Source organism: Cornus florida, unplaced genomic scaffold, assembly GCF_030987335.1.
Source record: "Cornus florida cultivar Cherokee Brave unplaced genomic scaffold, ASM3098733v1 CherokeeBrave_3.0.0_Hap2_Chr09, whole genome shotgun sequence".
Lineage (NCBI taxonomy): Eukaryota > Viridiplantae > Streptophyta > Magnoliopsida > Cornales > Cornaceae > Cornus > Cornus florida.
In genome coordinates this window covers 87967885-87987100 of record NW_026775579.1, presented here as the reverse complement: position 1 = coordinate 87987100, position 19216 = coordinate 87967885, and the positions used below count along the sequence as shown (strand labels likewise).

At 39.6% G+C, this 19216-nt stretch overlaps 2 protein-coding genes across 3 annotated transcripts; one reads left to right on the top strand and one right to left on the bottom strand.

The window, feature by feature from the left end:
* Nucleotides 1-10958: 10958 nt before the first annotated feature.
* On the top strand, nt 10959-11932 carry LOC132274925 (small acidic protein 1-like). 2 transcript variants are annotated; one of them, XM_059776292.1, is made up of 2 exons: nt 10959-11248; nt 11626-11932. In XM_059776292.1, the coding sequence occupies exon 1, from the start codon at nt 11069-11071 to the stop codon at nt 11198-11200; it is 132 nt and encodes a 43-aa protein (XP_059632275.1). In that variant the 5' UTR covers nt 10959-11068; the 3' UTR covers nt 11201-11248; nt 11626-11932. The 2 variants fall into 2 exon arrangements, with proteins under 2 accessions (XP_059632275.1, XP_059632274.1); XM_059776291.1 differs by having other exon boundaries at nt 10961-11248; nt 11603-11932.
* A 1632-nt stretch (nt 11933-13564) lies between these two features.
* Nucleotides 13565-14681, bottom strand: LOC132273101 (uncharacterized). The gene is made up of 2 exons (XM_059774132.1): nt 14250-14681; nt 13565-14155 (listed from the first exon to the last, which is right to left on the bottom strand). The coding sequence occupies exons 1-2, from the start codon at nt 14679-14681 to the stop codon at nt 13565-13567; spliced, it is 1023 nt and encodes a 340-aa protein (XP_059630115.1).
* Between the last annotated feature and the right edge of the window lie 4535 nt (nt 14682-19216).

The window sequence follows — 19216 nt, the reverse complement described above, 5'->3', positions numbered from 1 at the left end:
ATTATAATTTTACCGTACCCAAGTAATTAATGTGCCGCCTCAGTAAACTTGAAGCTTACTTCTTATATAACTTTCCTATTTTGTTTTTTTTCTAGTCCTTCCCATTGAAATTTAGGTTTGCAACTTCGGCGAGTCCAACACGAAATAATCTGAACGCAGCCCGAAATTTTGTGGGCTTGGATAATATTTTTCTAATTTCGGTTTGGGCTTGAGTTATATATTTTGAGTCCGAATTTAATTCGGGCTGGGTTTGGATTGATATGAATGAAACTCGAAGCCCAATTCAAGCCCTAAAATATTATATATATTTATAATTATACTTAAGTCACAAAAGTATAGTAGTCAAGTTGGTAACATGTTTGGGATTTATACTTAAATTTCAAATTTAAGTTATGGGCGTAGCATTAATTGATTTATTTTTTACACAAATTCTTCTGAGGTGGGCTTAGTGTGGGTTCGGGCTGGAAAAATTATGTATGGGCTGGGCTCGGGCTTAAGGCAAGCTCGGGTTGAGCTTGGGCTGAAAATTTTCTATATGGGCCTATCCAGAGATGAGTGCCAAGTCCGCCCCGCCCGAGTTGTAACCTTTTTGAAACTTTTCTATTTTGCTTTTTTCTAACATTACCGCCTTATTAATTGAAACTCTCCCAGTAATTAATTGTGTTAGGGTAGAGACTAATCTTTTGTAAGTAACTAATTTGTTTTAGACTATGCAATCCCTCTTTATTTTTTATAAATACAATTGTGTCCCTCTAGCAAATTAATATCATAGTCATTTTGGGGTTCTCGTGGATAGGGATGGCAATTTGACCTGGCCTGCGGTTACTAGTCCCGGCCTTTTTTGGCGATTTTGGGGGACTGTTTAACTTAACTTATTTGGGCGGAGATGGTTTAATGTAATAAAATCTGCGTGAGTTTGGTGTGGGGACAGGGGAGGTCACCTGCCCCTACCTTATTTAGATAAACAAATTACTTAAGTACTCTTATTTGATTAGTGTGTGTGTATATATATATTAAGGGACAATACTTATGTCCTAACTAGTGAGTACCCATAATAAATGGATACGTTCTATTTTAATTACCAAATCATAGATGGTAATCAAATCACTATCTCTGATTTGATAAGTGATTATCTACTTACCATATTTGATTTTGGTAATTAAAGATCAAATATAAATTTATTAGTGGTCTACATCAAAGGTGAGTATCTAATGAGGATGGAAGTATTTCATGATTTTGATCTACTTCAATGATAGATTTGGTGCAGGCAAATTCAATTTACTTCAATGATAGAGTTGGATTTTATGAAATTTTAAAAAATAATTAAAAAAATTAAACCAAAATTTTATTAAATTTCACCAGTTTAAATTTTAATTCCAGGCCCGAATTACATACACTCGAACACACCACAATGGATTGCTTTCTAGAGTTTAAAGAAAGCTCGATGTCAGAAAAAGCTTTTCAATTTGAGCTTTAAATTCATTACTTTACCATTGGCCATTGGGTAGGTACTTTGTTTAATAAGCAGAGCTTTACCGGCTTTAAATATACGGTTCAAACCGTTTTTCACGAACAATGGGCACATGTTAACCTCAAAATATCACGTCGATCTGGCCCAGCCCATCTATAATGCCTAGTCTAGTTTTGAGGTTTTTTCTCGATTGGCATTCTTCGCATGAAAATTCTATTTTTGGGGGGCTTTAAAAAAAAAAAAAAAGAGCAATTCAAAAAAAGAATAAATAACTTAAAAAACCATTCCTATAATGTAATATAACATAGATTCATAAAACTTAGTTACGATCATAATATTTGCATTAATATAACCTACTCTACAGTGGAAACACATTACAGTGGCCTAGTGTTAGCCCCTTGACGGTTGTCCAAGGGAAGACATGGGCATTTCAAGGCCATGCCATGTCTTAGGAATACGTTGGCTTTGATTAGACAGCCATGAGGGTGCTCAGTGGGTTGTCAGCGTGCACAAGATGCTCAGCGTGCACACAAGATGCTTAAAAGGATGCTCGGCGTGCACTGGGGGTGCCCAGTGGCACTTTCGTAAATATGGCGAAAAGTGAAACTTGGAGTTTTGACTCGGGATCTTTATGGGAGATACCTTGAGTCCATAGAAGCTGGTTGGCACAGACGGCACTTAATTTGGATGTCGGGAAAGGTCTGAAAGGCCATTATGACTCCTCAAGCATGGGTGATGTTTACTCCTGTCAGAGTGCTGGATTTCCTTAAGACTATATTAGGGGGGGGTCTGTTGAGCGCATCGGTTGGGCTATGGCATGGCTTGCTTAGAGGGCTTAGCCAACGTGCATGGGCACGTGTTGCACCACTCCAAGAGGGTTGCACAAGTGGGGAGCATCCAAGATATTGAAGGGCAAATAAGTGTGCACCGACACGCGCGCTGGAGTGCAGCGGCGTGCGTGCGGGCGTGCAGGTTGGCGCGCGGGTAGGCGTCCAACCTAGTGTGCGCGAGCGTCTAGCTCGGTGTGCACATGGGCGTCCAGGTGGGTGTGCAGCCACGGGCGCATGAGGGTACAAACATGGCGCGCGAAGAAGGGCACTAGTGTGTGCGCCGGCGTGCACTTTGGTGTGCACCTGAGCGTGCGCACGGGCGTGCATGGCTTGGCACGCCGTGCACTCAGAGACATATATATGTGGGTGCAGATTGGTGGACTTGGGCTAGGTTCACAAGGTTGACTCAGATGTGGCTAGAGCATGGATAACACAAAGTCATGGCTTGCGGTTACAAGAGGTGGTGGCTTAGTGGGCTCGGTTGGTTGGGGGAAGTTACTAGCACTTCCCACTCATCATGGGAAGTGGGGGAGTGCTGAGTAACCTCCCAAACATGTGGCACAATTCTGAGAGGACCAACACACAGGCGGTTAGGGGTGGTTTCCTCCACCATGCAGAATCTAACTTCTTGTGGTTATGTGGCATGAGCAGAACATGCCAACAAGTCTAGCAGTTGGGCTTGTCAACTGCATTATAGTGCTGGCTCATTTAGAGGGTGCCAGCACGACCCTAGGTGGATGGGGGTGTCATCCATCATCTTAGTGGGCAGTTATGGGCGGTTTTGAGAGTGGCCTATATAATGCTAAGGTGGGCTTTGTAGAGGGAACAGAGAAGAGGGTGTGAGCCTTGGTTGTTCCTTGTACGAACTCATGTTCCTTTGTAATATGTTTAATATGAGCAAAGGTTGGGGCTTGTCCCTGTAAACTGTGTGTGCCTTCTTTATATTTCTATATTGTGTGTATTGTGTTGTTGTGTTGGCTGAGACTTGGTGGCCCCAAGTGCCATTGCAGAGGCAAAAATTCGTGGTGTAATTTAGCCCTGTGACAATTGGTATCAGAGCCCGGTTCTACGATGGCTGGAGGTAATACTCGTGAAAGAGTTTCCCATTTGGAAGAGTTCGTGGGTTTTCCTACAGAAACAGAGGTACAAGATGGTGCAGAGAGCCTTGTTGTTCGAATTGAAAACTTGGCTTCTGAAGTGGAGATCTTGAAGACTGATCCTGATGGGTTTGGTGACTTCATGCAGGCCACCAAAGAGCAATTGTCCCGTATCTCTGAAGATGTTGAGTCACTGACTGACGTCTTCAAGAAGAACCTGAAAGACCTTGAAGATGAAGTGTCCTTGGTGAAGAGGGCCATTCATGGGAGTTCCAGAGGCGGTGGTGATCCTCTTTCGCAGAAGATCAAGGTGCCGGATCCCAAGTCTTTCAGTGGTACCCGAAATGCCAAAGAGTTGGAGAATTTCCTATGGGACATGGAGCAGTACTTTAAGGCTGCTCGGATCCCTGATGGCGAGAAGGTGACCATTACAAGCATGTATCTGTCTGGTGATGCAAAGCTATGGTGGCGCACACGGACAGAGGACGATGCTTCTGCAGGTAGGCCTCGGATTGAAGTTTGGGAGACCCTCAAGAAGGAATTGAAGGACCAGTTCTTGCCTCAGAACACTGCATGGATTGCAAGGGAATCTCTGAAGAAATTGAAGCACACAGGTACCGTTCGTGACTATGTGAAGGACTTTAGTTCCTTGATGCTGGACATTCGAAATATGTCAGAGGAGGACAAGCTGTTCAATTTCATGTCCGGATTGCAACCATGGGCTCAGGCAGAACTCCGTAGGCAAGGTGTGAGGGACCTTCCTACTGCCATGACAGCGGCAGATTGTCTTGTAGATTTCAAAATGACTAGGTCTACTACACAAGACAAGAAGAAGTCCAAGGAGGGGAAGAAAGACAAAGGCCAGTCCTTCAGGTTCAAGGACAAAAAGAAGGACAAGAATCAAAAGAAGGATAAAGGGGGTGGCTTTGTCAAGGCCAAGGCAGATTACAACAACAAAGGGAGTAGTAGTGGGACTAAGCCCAACTACGGTTGTTTCATCTGCAATGGTCCCCATCGTGTTAGGGACTGTCCCAAGAGGGAGAAGCTGAGTGCTATTGTCGCTGAATCAAAAAGAGACTCAGACTCGGAATCTGGTCCAACCCGAGTTAATCCTCTGCAAATGCTGAATGCTCTTACTGAAGAACAGTCCATGGAGTTGAAAGGGCTCATGTTCATTCAGGTGACACTGAACGGCAAGGAAGTTTTGGCAATGGTGGACACGGGGGCCACTCATAACTTCATTGCGCAGAGGGAAGTAAGTAACTTTAATTTAAAGTTAATTCCACATGCTAATAAGATGAAAGCTGTGAATTCTGAAGCCAAGCCTGTTTTAGGCATGGCCACCACTTCTATGAAAGTTGGTTGTTGGGAGGGCGTAGTTAGTCTTATGGCTGTTCCCTTAGATGATTTTGATCTAATTCTTGGAATTGAGTTCCTTACGAAAGCCAGAGTGGTAGTTGTACCATATTTGGGAGGAGTTTTTATTTGGGACAGGAGTTGTCCATGTTTTATTCCATCAGTGGCTCTTTATGGGCACCAAAAGAAGGAAGATCGTAAATATGGTTGCATCGAAATAATCTCTGCATTGCAAGTGAAAACAGGTTTGAAGAGAGGAGACTCTACCTTTCTTGCAGCTATGATAGAGATCAAACCGGACCAGCTTGTTGAAGTTCCGGATTCTGTTGCTGAAATTCTAGAGGAATTTGCAGAAGTGATGCCACCAGAACTACCCAAGCAATTGCCCCCTCGACGTGCTGTTGATCATAAGATAGAGTTGGAGCCGGGTGCAAGGGCTCCTGCTCAGGCCCCATATCGGATGGCGCCTTCAGAACTGGCTGAACTGCGTAGACAGTTGGATGAGTTGCTGGAGTCTGGCTATATTCAACCATCCAAGGCACCGTATGGCGCGCCAGTGTTGTTCCAGAAGAAGCAGGATGGCTCAATGCGGATGTGTGTGGATTATAGGGCTCTGAATAAGGTGACTGTGAAGAACAAGTACCCAGTGCCCAATGCCGCAGACTTATTTGACAGGTTGTCAAGGGCATCCTATTTTACTAAGCTGGATTTACGTGCAGGCTACTGGCAGGTGCGTATAGCAGAAGGAGATGAACCCAAAACTGCATGTGTAACTCGTTATGGGTCTTATGAATTTCTTGTAATGCCGTTTGGGCTAACTAATGCCCCGGCAACCTTCTGCAACTTAATGAATAATGTGTTTTATGACTACATCGATCGCTTTGTTGTTGTTTATTTGGATGACATTGTAGTCTATAGTGAGTCATTGAAAGATCACTTAAAACACTTGAGATTGGTTTTCTCAAAACTGAAGGAGTTTCAGTTATTTGTCAAAAAGGAGAAGTGTGAGTTTTGTCGCCAAGAAGTGATGTTTTTGGGGCATTGGATCAGTAAGGGCCATGTCAGAATGGATGAGAGAAAGGTGAAAGCCATCCTTGATTGGTCTGCACCTACCAAAGTGACAGAGTTGAGATCTTTTCTAGGGTTGGCAAATTACTACAGAAAGTTTATAAAGGGGTATTCCAAGAAGGTTAGTCCTTTAACGGACTTACTGAAGAAAGACAAACAGTGGGTTTGGTCTGAGGAGTGCCAGAATGCTTTTGAGATGCTTAAGCAGGCAGTGTCTACAGAACCGGTCTTGAGACTGCCTGACTTTGGTTTGCCATTTGAAGTGCATACTGATGCCTCTGATAGAGCAATTGGTGGGGTTCTAGTCCAAGAAGGACACCCATGTGCCTTTGAAAGCAGGAAGCTTAAGGATGCTGAACAGAGGTATACAACTCACGAGAAGGAGATGACTGCAGTGATACATTGTCTTGACGCATGGAAGCACTATCTGTTGGGTACTAAGTTTACAGTGGTGACTGACAATGTGGCCAATACCTACTTCAAGACACAGAAAAAGCTTACTCCAAAGCAAGCTCGTTGGCAAGAGTTTCTTGGGGAGTTCAATTTTGTGTGGGTTCACAGACCTGGAAAGCAGAATCAGGTTGCTGATGCCTTGAGTAGGAAAGAAGTGCAGGAGTATGTGGCGTCGTTGACAACGGTGTATACTGATTTCCTTGACAGAATCAAAGAGCAATCTCAGTCCGACAATGCCTATCAGAAACTAAAGCAACAGGTTACTGATGGTGAAGTCAGAAAGTACTGGATTGAAGATAATCTACTCTATGCCAGAGGAGGTAGATTATATGTTCCTGTTGGAGGTTTGAGACGGGAACTAATGCGGGAAATGCATGATCCTCAGTGGGCTGGACATCCAGGGGTGGATAGAATGCTGGCGTTGATATCCAGATCATATTACTGGCCCAAGATGGAGGATGACATAGAGTTATATGTCAAGACTTGCTTGGTCTGTCAGAAAGACAAGCATGAAAGGAAAAAGGAGGCAGGGCTACTGCAACCTTTGCCTATACCAGAGCGTCCATGGTAGTCAGTTTCAATGGACTTCATTTCTGGTTTTCCCAAGGTGGAAGGTATGAGATCTATTTTTGTGGTTGTAGATAGATTCTCTAAGTATGCAATTTTTATTGCTGCACCACATGCATGCCCAGCGGAAGTTGCTGCTGGTTTATTTCATAAGTTTGTGGTGAAATATTTTGGCTTGCCCGAAGATATTGTTAGTGATCGCGACACCAGATTTACGGGAAGGTTCTGGACAGTGCTATTTGGCTTGATGGGTTCTGAACTAAAGTTCTCCACAGCAAACCATCCTCAGACTGACGGACAGACTGAGAGGATGAACCAGTTATTGGAAGAATATCTGAGGCACTATGTCACTGCAAGTCAGAAAAATTGGCTGGAGTTGCTAGACACTGCACAATTCTCTTATAATTTGCACAGGTCTTCAGCAACTGGAATGAGTCCCTTTGAGTTGGCAACAGGGCAACAACCTCGCACACCACAGGAGGTGGCAGTGCAGAGGACAGGTGGAAGATGCCCTGCAGCATACCGATATGCCCGTTCCATGCAAGAGATGGTGGAGGAGGCACAGGACAGCCTTGCCAAGGCTGCGAGAAGGATGAAAAAGTATGCAGATAAAGGGAGAAGGCCATTAGACTTCCAAGTGGGAGACAAGGTTCTGTTGAAGTTGACTCCACAGATTTGGAAGAAGATAAGCAGCAAGACTGTTCACAGAGGGCTGATTCAGAAGTATGATGGTCCATTTGAAGTTGTGAAGAAAGTTGGGAATGTTGCTTACAGATTACAGTTACCTGAGAGACTGAAGGTCCATCCTACTTTTCATGTGAGTTTCCTCAAGCCTTTTCATGAGGACACTGCAGATACATCAAGACAGCAGGCTAAGAGAGCTCCACCTGTTATTCGGTTGCAGTTTAACAAGGAGGTGGAGAAGATTTTGTCTCACCGGACCCAGGGTCAGAGTAAGAAAAATCGCAGAACTGACTACTTGGTGCAATGGAAAGGATGCAGCGAAGCAGAGGCTAGTTGGGAAAGAGATGTGACATTATGGCAGTTTGAGAAACAGGTAAAGGAGTACTTGGACAAGTCGACGAGGGCGTCGACTTCTTCTGGTGGGGGTGGTTTGTTAGCCCCTTGACGGTTGTCCAAGGGAAGACATGGGCATTTCAAGGCCATGCCATGTCTTAGGAATACGTTGGCTTTGATTAGACAGCCATGAGGGTGCTCAGTGGGTTGTCAGCGTGCACAAGATGCTCAGCGTGCACACAAGATGCTTAAAAGGATGCTCGGCGTGCACTGGGGGTGCCCAGTGGCACTTTCGTAAATATGGCGAAAAGTGAAACTTGGAGTTTTGACTCGGGATCTTTATGGGAGATACCTTGAGTCCATAGAAGCTGGTTGGCGCAGACGGCACTTAATTTGGATGTCGGGAAAGGTCTGAAAGGCCATTATGACTCCTCAAGCATGGGTGATGTTTACTCCTGTCAGAGTGCTGGATTTCCTTAAGACTATATTAGGGGGGGGTCTGTTGAGCGCATCGGTTGGGCTATGGCATGGCTTGCTTAGAGGGCTTAGCCAACGTGCATGGGCACGTGTTGCACCACTCCAAGAGGGTTGCACAAGTGGGGAGCATCCAAGATATTGAAGGGCAAATAAGTGTGCACCGACACGCGCGCTGGAGTGCAGCGGCGTGCGTGCGGGCGTGCAGGTTGGCGCGCGGGTAGGCGTCCAACCTAGTGTGCGCGAGCGTCTAGCTCGGTGTGCACATGGGCGTCCAGGTGGGTGTGCAGCCACGGGCGCATGAGGGTACAAACATGGCGCGCGAAGAAGGGCACTAGTGTGTGCGCCGGCGTGCACTTTGGTGTGCACCTGAGCGTGCGCACGGGCGTGCATGGCTTGGCACGCCGTGCACTCAGAGACATATATATGTGGGTGCAGATTGGTGGACTTGGGCTAGGTTCACAAGGTTGACTCAGATGTGGCTAGAGCATGGATAACACAAAGTCATGGCTTGCGGTTACAAGAGGTGGTGGCTTAGTGGGCTCGGTTGGTTGGGGGAAGTTACTAGCACTTCCCACTCATCATGGGAAGTGGGGGAGTGCTGAGTAACCTCCCAAACATGTGGCACAATTCTGAGAGGACCAACACACAGGCGGTTAGGGGTGGTTTCCTCCACCATGCAGAATCTAACTTCTTGTGGTTATGTGGCATGAGCAGAACATGCCAACAAGTCTAGCAGTTGGGCTTGTCAACTGCATTATAGTGCTGGCTCATTTAGAGGGTGCCAGCACGACCCTAGGTGGATGGGGGTGTCATCCATCATCTTAGTGGGCAGTTATGGGCGGTTTTGAGAGTGGCCTATATAATGCTAAGGTGGGCTTTGTAGAGGGAACATAGAAGAGGGTGTGAGCCTTGGTTGTTCCTTGTACGAACTCATGTTCCTTTGTAATATGTTTAATATGAGCAAAGGTTGGGGCTTGTCCCTGTAAACTGTGTGTGCCTTCTTTATATTTCTATATTGTGTGTATTATGTTGTTGTGTTGGCTGAGACTTGGTGGCCCCAAGTGCCATTGCAGAGGCAAAAATTCGTGGTGTAATTTAGCCCTGTGACACCTAGCCATTTGTAATTGTGGGGGATTTGATACAATTAATTTATGTTAATATTTTGCACAAAGTGATTATCCTCAAATTTGAATACATGAAATTTTTAATTGCACCACACCAGATCGCTAAACGCATTTGATCCCGATAATCATCATTGAAGTAAATTGAATTCGCCTTACATTCTTACTAATCATGAGCAGAGAGTGATTTGGACCAAATAATTTCCAAAAATAGCGCGGAATCGTTTAAGCAATCAACCTCTATCCACTTTCTTTAATCAAATTCCAATTTAAAAACTCTTAAATACAATGTCGTGTCATGTGTGTGGACAATGTGCCTGTTTGAAAATTTTATTCTTTTGTAAAGAATATGAGGATTGTACTTTGTTTTATTTATTTAAAAAATCAATAAATACTATATTTGTTCCGCTTGTTTCTTTATTTGGAGATACAAATTTGTGTGTACATTGTGTCACTAATTTAATAACGACATTAATGATTCAAAACATAATCAAACCAAAGTTAGACACCTACTTCACGGGTTTGGAAGAGTTTGACGGGATGATTCTAAATTTTTTGAGGTACACCATTGATGGAAAATTTTCACTGAAGAGTATATATCATATAGCTCTGAGAATTGTATCACATATATTCATCTTCAAACTTTAGGGTCCTTAATTCAAGCATCCCTCGCATTTTTGTCTTCGGAGAAACGATGTGGTGGAGGATTTGTGCTCAGAGATTATGGTGGGCAGTTGGTGGTTAGATGAAGCTCTGTTGATGAATTGTAATTTTTTAGTTGATGAATAAATTTTTTATGTGATTGGTGGGAAAAAAGAACAAAATTAAACAATTGAGTTCGAGACTGGATTGTTTAATTAATTAATAAATTCCAACTCTCATTTTATATTCATCAAAGTAAAATTTATATATACTACACACATCACACATATTATATAAAATTATGCGGTTATGTTTGGCAACCGAATTGTTTTGTATTTATATTTTTATCCAAAAAGATGCATCATTTTTGTTGTAGAATATGTTCCATGTAGTAATTGGAAACATATTTTTGACAAGGTAAAATTTTTTGTAAGATTTTGAAAAGAAAAACATAAAAATATGTTTTGTTAAAATACTATTGCAATTAATAAATAAATGGGAAGTTAAAAAAAGGTCAGGAGTTTTATTATTATTATTATTATTTTGATATTAATAATTGCTACAGTGTTTCAGTTTCGGCCATTTTCTAAAAAAACAAATACAGTACTATTAAAAAATGAAACAAAAATTACAAAACATGTTTCCGTTTTTTTTGTTCTGGCACCACTTGAAAAAATATATATATAGTAGTGTGTGTATATATATATATTAGGGCCTAAGCTAAAACGTTATCAAATTTTATTTTATCTTATTTACGTGACCAAATAATATATAGTATATTTTATCTTACCTATATACGGAGTATGTATTTTTCTTTTTCTTTATATCAAATTATATACTCAGTATATGTGTATATTATTTCATAATTATCTGTGCAACGCACAGTCAGTGTAGAACGGAGAGAGGAAAGAGAATTGTCTAGAGAGAGATGAAGTCCAATGACTACTACGCTGACATGGAGGAGCAGCTATGGACGTGGACGACGTCGACACCCTAGAGATCTTCGGCGAGGGCCCTACTGCCGTCGACCACAAGCTCTCCGACGCCGACTTCTTCAACTTCTTCGAAGACGACCTTGACAACAACTCCGATGTCAACTGAAACCTCTCGCCACCGTCATCAAACCTTCTATTTCTGGGGTTTCATTTGGTAAGATTGTCTCTTCTGATGCTTATTTTGGCGGAACGATGAGAATGCAATGTTTATATACCATCTTTCTGTTATGAATCTATGTGTGCTTGAATATATAAATGGTACAAATTACTCTTATTTTAGATGTTAATTAGATTTTTTTTTTTTTTAGTTGTTATTGTTATTGTTTGTATCATTGTTAGTATCATTGAATGTCTGGAAATGGGGGAATTTTAGGGTATTCTGCTATTTGTTCTTCTGTTATTTAAGCTTCAGGCATTTTATGGCGAGAATCTATTATCTAGGGTTTCTCAAAGAATCAATAAATTATATATTGACAACTGATTTTAGTTTTGTATGCATCATTTACAGTTTAAGAATTTGGACAATTACAGTGTCTTGCCCTAAAGTTTGCCAGAATAACATGGACCTGTCTCTCTAAAGCATATCAGAGAAGAGAAGATTCAAAGATCTAAGCATATCAGAGAAGAGAAGATTTAAAGATCAAAAGTGAAAGAAATCGATAACTATGAATTAGTGTAATTGTAAATTGATTTTTATTAGTGATCAGCTTCAGTGAAAAGTGAAGTCACCAACACTTCACATTTTACACAAATAAAAGTGGCACTTATGTTTGAATTGATATTCAAAATGTGTATCAAACACACTTAATTAGGTCAATATTATTTTTTGAACTGTGAAGAGAGGTCCCTATTGTGTTGTCTGACCTTGGTGGGAGGTTTTATTTTGATGTCACTTTACCTTGAGAGCCTAGTTGTTTTGATGGATTATGCTCCTCTATTTAGGGATGTAGAATTTTCTCTTTCCAAGCTATGCTTACTGTTCTTTTAGGATTTCTATGGGGAACAATTAAACAACTTGATATATATTTTTTCAACTGGGATTTCTGTCAAGGTTTGGAAACGGGGGCTTTATCTTTTGCTAACATTTGGTGATGAACTGTGGAGGTAGTTCTAAGGTTACTTGCTGCTGAACTAATTTAAGATATGGAGTGGTAGTATGATTTTGGAGGTGTGGGGATGTTTTTTTTTTTTTTTTTTTTTTTTCGGTTAATAATTGTTAGTTCCTCATGTTTTTCTGGGATGGAATTCAAAGCCATGGTAATGTGATGGGAAGCATCAATTGTTGCTTTGATCTCTAAATTGTCACGGAGTGTAATAATATGTTGGTGGATAATGAACTTACCAATATATATATATATATATATATATATAATATGAATATGCTTTGGGAAGCACAAGGAGATGGAACAGGAGTCCCTTTCCCTCTATACTGTGCAATGGGTCACCTTCCATTGTCTAAGGGAATATTAATAGAATGGGCATGACTGCTTCAACCCCTTTAAAAGGTTGTCCTAACCAATACCTATTTTTCGTCCATTGGCTGTTTGGAAGGTCCCATCCATTTGGCTTTGTTGCTAAGAGGTAAGATCTTCCCTTGAGAGCACTTTCTTGTAGCTAAGTTAGTCAAGTGTTACGTGGGAACTCTACCGGATCTGTTGACATTGGGTCTTGCCCTTTTGCTAGCATGTACCCCTCTTTGTTTCTGTATAACCGTCTCCCCCATCAGTTTCTATTCAAAAGGGACCGTAAGAGGGACTACTTATTGACTATAATGAAAGATAGACACTTTCTAGACTCGATGGATTAGCCTTTCAACCATATACTTAAATCGGAGTCATAAGCTTCGGAGGAGCCATAGAGTCGTGTACCTCAAATGCATACATAAGGCGCTTCTGAAAGAAAGGCAGGAATGAGCTGCTCCTGAAAGGTTTCTGGCATCTTAGTGAATATTGAATTATGTTTATAATGCATTAAGTACTATGCAAGTTGGTACCTTAGGACTTTTGTTGAGGTCTTTGGATCACTCTGTTGTGTTGCTCTAAACTAGATTCCATGAGTAAGAGTTTCTCTTTCTGTGGTGTAACATGGAAAGTGATCAAAAGAAGCACTTTTGAATCCCACAAGGCTTGTAAGTCCATGGTTTCAAGAAGATGGAATTTCACATCAGTCTTATCATGTAGTAAATAAATTAGATGAAAAATCAGAACACAAAGATGAAAGTTGTTTATGTTTTTAAATGGGCTGCATTACTAGATGATCATAAGACATATGAGATGGAACATATTTGATGCAGAAGACACAAGAACACTTGCCACTATGCCTGCAGTTGCAAAGAACTAACTAAATGTTCATTAAAAATGCAATTGATATTGCTTGATACATAAAAACCAGTAAGCCAAATAAGTAAAAGTAAAACAAAATCTGAGGAGACAACTTTGCCTGGTATCTGCTCTGAATCATCATGTAGTTACTATGGGTTAGGAGCAACCCAAAGGGGTGGTGGTTGAATTCTCTGCAGATTACCATGGCAGACTGGTTCTACACTTTTATCATCCAAGTTGAATATACCCATATCATGGCCCCCATACAAGTAATCCTCATCCATTTGTTCCCTACAATCGTCTGTGAAGTAAATCGAATTTGGCTTAAATTCTGGAAAATCATGAGCAGAGAGTGACATGGAATGATTTCCACCCAAAAAGAACACGCAATTGCCTAAAGATTCTACTTCTACCCGGTTATTGTGACCAAAATCCAACTTATATACTCTGAACTGCAATGTTTTGTGTGGTAAAATCAAAGGTAAAATCAAAGGGCAGCCATCTTCATCAGTTTGAAGGTCCCCCTCCTCATAAACTGGTACAACATCAGAACGAACAAACTGTTCAATAATCCTCACAACAAGCAAAAGATCACTTGATGTTTCTACCAAGTAGTTCCGTGTATTTAAACGACCTCCGTACCAAGGTTCTCGTTTCATTTGTATAGAATAAGAAGGTTGGTTAGTGATTGTTTGAACAGGAAAGGAACCGTGGAAGCCCCAAGCTTCAACCAAACCGCACTGAGAGAATGCAAAAAGTGTATTATCATTGCATGTTATGTCAAGATAAGGTGTATGCTCACCTTCAAGGTCGGTCCATGCATTGTCTCCATGCCTGAAGAAGGCAATCTTCTGTTGGTGGCCGTAGATAAATACTGCTCTGGTAGTTCCTGTTTTGAGATGGGCTTGAGGATAAAACAGCCTTCTTAATCAAGCACTTGTGAAAATCTCTCAAGGATATTAGTGTAGGTTCTTCAATATTATTAGGTTTGTTTATCACACAAACCCTGTCACCGGAAACTTTTTTGACACAGTGTATGTGTGGTAAAGCTTCTTTGTTGGGTAATTGAATTCGCACTCGTGAGAAGAGATTTAGGAGAAAAGGATCTGCGTTTTCATCCATAAGCACCAACCACCCATAAGAGGAACCGATGCAGTGACTATTGTGAAGCTCTCTGGGCACCTTTTTAAGCCTTCCCACCCTATTGTGCTCGAGGCTGAGGAAGGGAACACTGACTGTATCACTTTCTTCTTCAGATGGAAGCATGAGCAATGGTGTTTCAAGTAGATGAGGGGTGTAAAGCGGTGATGAAAGTTAGTTTTGTACAGTGTTATGCCATGAAGAACATACCTCTTTGAAACTCAACACGTTGATGAAAGACAATTTGGGTAGAATCAATTCTAGGAGTTCCGTTGGAAGATCGGACCATGAATAGGTCGTTGTCCTCTTTTGTTGGCGAAGCATATTGTTTTCTTGAAAATCCAAAGTTCTGTCGGAGATCCAAAAGGAATAATTGATTTTAGAAACGAATAGTCAATTGAAAACTGGGTCGTGTGTGTGTATATATATATAGCGCCGCCTCAGGAGACGCGTTAATTTTTTTCCACTGCCTCAGTATTCGGAAACTTACAATCCAAATATCACAAGATGAAAATATAGGGTTTTTTCAGAGATAAAAAGAGGAACAAAGAAATAATATAGAGTTTATGATGCGAAGTTGTGTGTGTATATATATTATATATAGCTAATATATAGCGCCGCCTCAGTAGACGCGTTAATTTTTCTCCACTGCCTCAGTATCTCGAAGCTTCCAATCCAAATATCACAACATGAAAATAATAAGTTAATTACGAAGTAGTACAGATTATTATATATAGTATTCCTATTAAAAATAGCCCATTCAATACTTAGGGTCTCTAAATATGATAAAAGTAAAAATAAAAATAACTTCTTCATGTGTTCAAAATTAAAGATTATCGTGCAAAATATTAGCAAAAATTAATTTGGTCAAATCTCCCATAATTAGAATTGGCTAGTTGTGAGGTCCAGTGCTTCGGGATTTGACCCAAAAGCTCAAGCTGTTTAGAGGGTTAACACTCAATCCATATATAACCATTCACTTTCTCATTTAGATTCTCTCCACCTAAACTCGCAGCGCTCTCGTTGTAATCGGGTCACCCTGCATACCGGGAAGGTTCACCTAGATCCCTCTGAACCAGACGTTTGGCGTAACACCGGATCAAGAAATGGGTGTATCTCTCGTACCAACTGTTACGAGTCCAAATATCGCAATCTGACTGTTTTTTTTTTTTTTTCGGTGAAACTAACATTCAATACATGTATATATATATATATATATATATATATTCACTTACCTTTCATGTGGAACTAAGTCTCACTTAGCACTAGTCCAATGAGTTTGTAAGTTATTTATATTCTTTATTTTATTTTTTTTATTTAATGTAGGGTTCTTTTTGTCCCGACCTTGTATAGTTTGTGACCCCCATTATTATATATACCTATTTTTTTCCCTTTACTTAACACTAGTCCAATGGAATGTGTTACTACTGTGGACTCTGTACATTATAACAATGGGTTTGTAAGTTTTTTTTTTTATTTTTTTATTTTTTTATTTTTTTATTTTTTTAAACTTTTTTTAACTTAGAAAAAATGAATTTTTTATGTGAAGAATGCCAATCAAGATAAAACCTCAAAATAAGCAAATACAGACGGGCTGGGTTAGATTGGCCTGATATTTTGAGGTTCACCTGTCAGTGTCCGGGCAGAGTCAGGATTTCATTTCACGGGGTCCGCAATGTACTTATTAAAAAAAAATGACAAATATAAATTGTCTAAATCAAAAGGCAAATAAGAAAAGAAAAAATCATAAATGAACATGAAATTACATACATTGAGCTCATAAAATTATAACAATGAATTTAAATAAGGAGAAGAAATTTTTTTTACATACATTATACATAAAGTGCAAAAAGAAGAATTTTAAGAAGTGAAAAAATAAAAAGAATGAAAAATGAGAGAATTAAGATTTGATTGAAGAAAGAGAATGTAATTATTTCTTAAAAGGAAATTAAAGGAATTTAATGAGTAAAAGTGAGAGGAAAAAAACGGTAAGAGATAATTTTGATAATTTAAAATTTTCTTATGTTGTACACCGTACTACTTATCAATAAAAATAATACAACTTTGTCTTTAAAATAATAATAATAATAATGACTGCTTTAGCGTGTTGATGATATTTAGATGAGATTTTGGATGGATATATAGGACTATCAACTATCTTTTTCTTGTTCGAGCACTAATACCCTCCACTTTACTTGTAAAAGTTCATCTACTCATGCAAAATATTTTTTGTTCATTAGTACTAACATCTAATAATTTTTAAAGCTATGTTAAGAAATAGAGAGGAAAAAAGTTAAATCCCAAAGAATTTAAGGCTGGTAAAGAGCTATGGTCTTTTGCCCAATGACTTGCAAAGAATCGAACGAGGAGCCATGATGTGAAAATCTCATTATGTAGATTTATAGAAATCGTGACTTGTTTGTCAACTTCTCACAAATAAACCATGGTTACAATTCACATTACATTCGAATCCGATAGGGGACAAGTCTCTACTTGTTACACCTAGTTGATAGAGTATCCAGTTTTTTAAACAGGTATGCCAGTGTTCGAATCCCCCTCCCCCTAGTTTGTCAAGGAAAAAAAATTGTATATCTTGTGAGAAAATGTAAAAGGCAGGCAAAGTAGTGGAAATAGTAGAAAAACTACGTAACAAACCAAAGATAAGCTGAAGCAGCAATAGCCAAAAGAGCCAAAAAAAATTTAGAAGCATTATAAGAACCATGAAGATAGACAGATACGACAAGATGGGCAGGAAAGTAACAATTGGAACAGAGATTTGATACACAAAATTTGCAAGTTCCATTAGGCTGGAGTTCCCTATAGCCACTCTTGCAATTTCGAATTAGGTTGAGAGTATTTGAGTCTAGCAGTTCCCAGATATAAGGGTAGTAAGAGTAGGTTCTGAAGTTTCTGAAAAAAGTGCTAACCCAGCGCACGATGCTTCCACCATTACAAGTCTAGGGAGAGTCAGAATTAAGTAGGTTACGACGTTTCTCTAATGCCAAATTCAATTTTGTCTTAAAAAGAGCTTGTCTAGTGCGCGAGGGCTGGAATCTAGAGAGGGTCAGGTGTACACATACTTTAAAGTTTTCTCATACCAAATGTAATAGCAACAGACAAATTCCAATTTCACTTTAAAAAGACGGGCTATCAAAATAGCCTAATTTTTTTTTAATCATCAGTGACTTTTCAAGTCCCGTGAATATCGATTTCGGATGCTTCGATCCAAGGTTTCAAGAGAGTGCTAGCATATAAGAGCTCGAAAAAGAGAGTTTTGAGGTTGTTGGAGAGGTCCATTCAACAAAAGAGGATAAGTTAGCGAGAATGATAAGAAGGTCGTAGAGAACAAAATGAAGGTCAAAGTGGACCGGTTATAGGCTAGGAACAATCCAAAAGGGTGGTTTTTCAATCTTATTACCCCTATCCAGTTTCTCTGATCTAATTCCAAGTTAAAAGCTTTGAAATAAAATGTTGTTATCAACAAGATAGAACTCAACTATAGCCTTACAAGTCATCACAAACAAAAGATCAATTGACGTTTCTACCAAGTAGCCATCCCTAGTTAAAGAAGTTTTAATATGCATTGTTTTAAACCTTGGAAGTCCCATGCCCCAATGAAACATCCTTTCGTTAGTGCAAAACACTTATAATCACAGTATGTAATGTCCTCACCTTTGGTTCAATCAAAACTAATGTTCATGTTTTTTTTATGATGTCATGTTTTTTTTTAATGTCTTACTACATTTTTGTTGGTTCATTTTTTCTAATAGGAGAGTCTTAATTGGACTAGAGGTCCATACCAACTAATAATTTCTCAAAAGAAATATTTCATCTAATAATTATTAAATGACGTGGAATTACATGGTTTGGACCAATCACAAAGTGTCACGCAATCAAAAAGTGAAATAAAAATGACACATTTAATTGTGTGGCAGCTTGTAGTTAGCGGGAACTATGTGAATAGTCCCTTGGTCACAGACCATTAATAAATTTTTATCATGGTTCCGTCCCTTCTCACCTTTTATGTCTGTTCTCTCAAATTCTTGTTACTATCTCTTGGTTCTAAAAATAAAATAAAAAATAGAAATTTCATGTAAAAAAAGCTATGCTAGATACCCTAATCTATATTCTTCTTCTTTTGGCACAATTTTGACCTTTTGCAAATTAGAAATTTCATTATAACAAAAAAGACTTTTTTTTTTTTTTTTTTTTTTTTTTTTTTTTCCCGGCATAATCTTGATCTTTTGCAAAATAGAAATTTCATTATAACAAAAAAGATTTTTTAACATTTGATTTTTACTTGTTTAACCAAGCATATATTGCTGAATAAAACTATAAATTCTGAAATCAATATTGAAGTACAACCGCACGACATTAACAATAAACAAACAAAACGGCATTTGCAGGTACTAACTAGAGAAAATATGTAAGCAGATGCGTTAATTTACCACATCTAGTTAAGGAGCTCGGATCCTCTTCTTTTGTACTTGAAAGTACAAATAATTTACCCCAATTGCAGAGAGAGAAATTTTATACTCCCAATAATTTCTAACCCCTTTTCCCTCTCAATTTTCTTTATTTATAGACGGTTACAACCTCCTCTGACCTGGGCCTTACTTCTTCTCTTTCACCTGGACTCAATTTCTCTCATCTTAATACGG

What these genes read in the sequence shown, in the direction of transcription:
- LOC132274925 (XM_059776292.1), top strand. Translation starts at nt 11,069, where the DNA reads ATGGACGTGGACGACGTCGACACCCTAGAGATCTTCGGCGAGGGCCCT.
- LOC132273101 (XM_059774132.1), bottom strand. Translation starts at nt 14,681, where the DNA reads ATGCTTCCATCTGAAGAAGAAAGTGATACAGTCAGTGTTCCCTTCCTC. An exon ending in CAGAAGATTGCCTTCTTCAG is followed by an intron (nt 14,156 to 14,249) that starts GCATGGAGACAA and finishes GCATTCTCTCAG; the next exon opens with TGCGGTTTGGTTGAAGCTTG.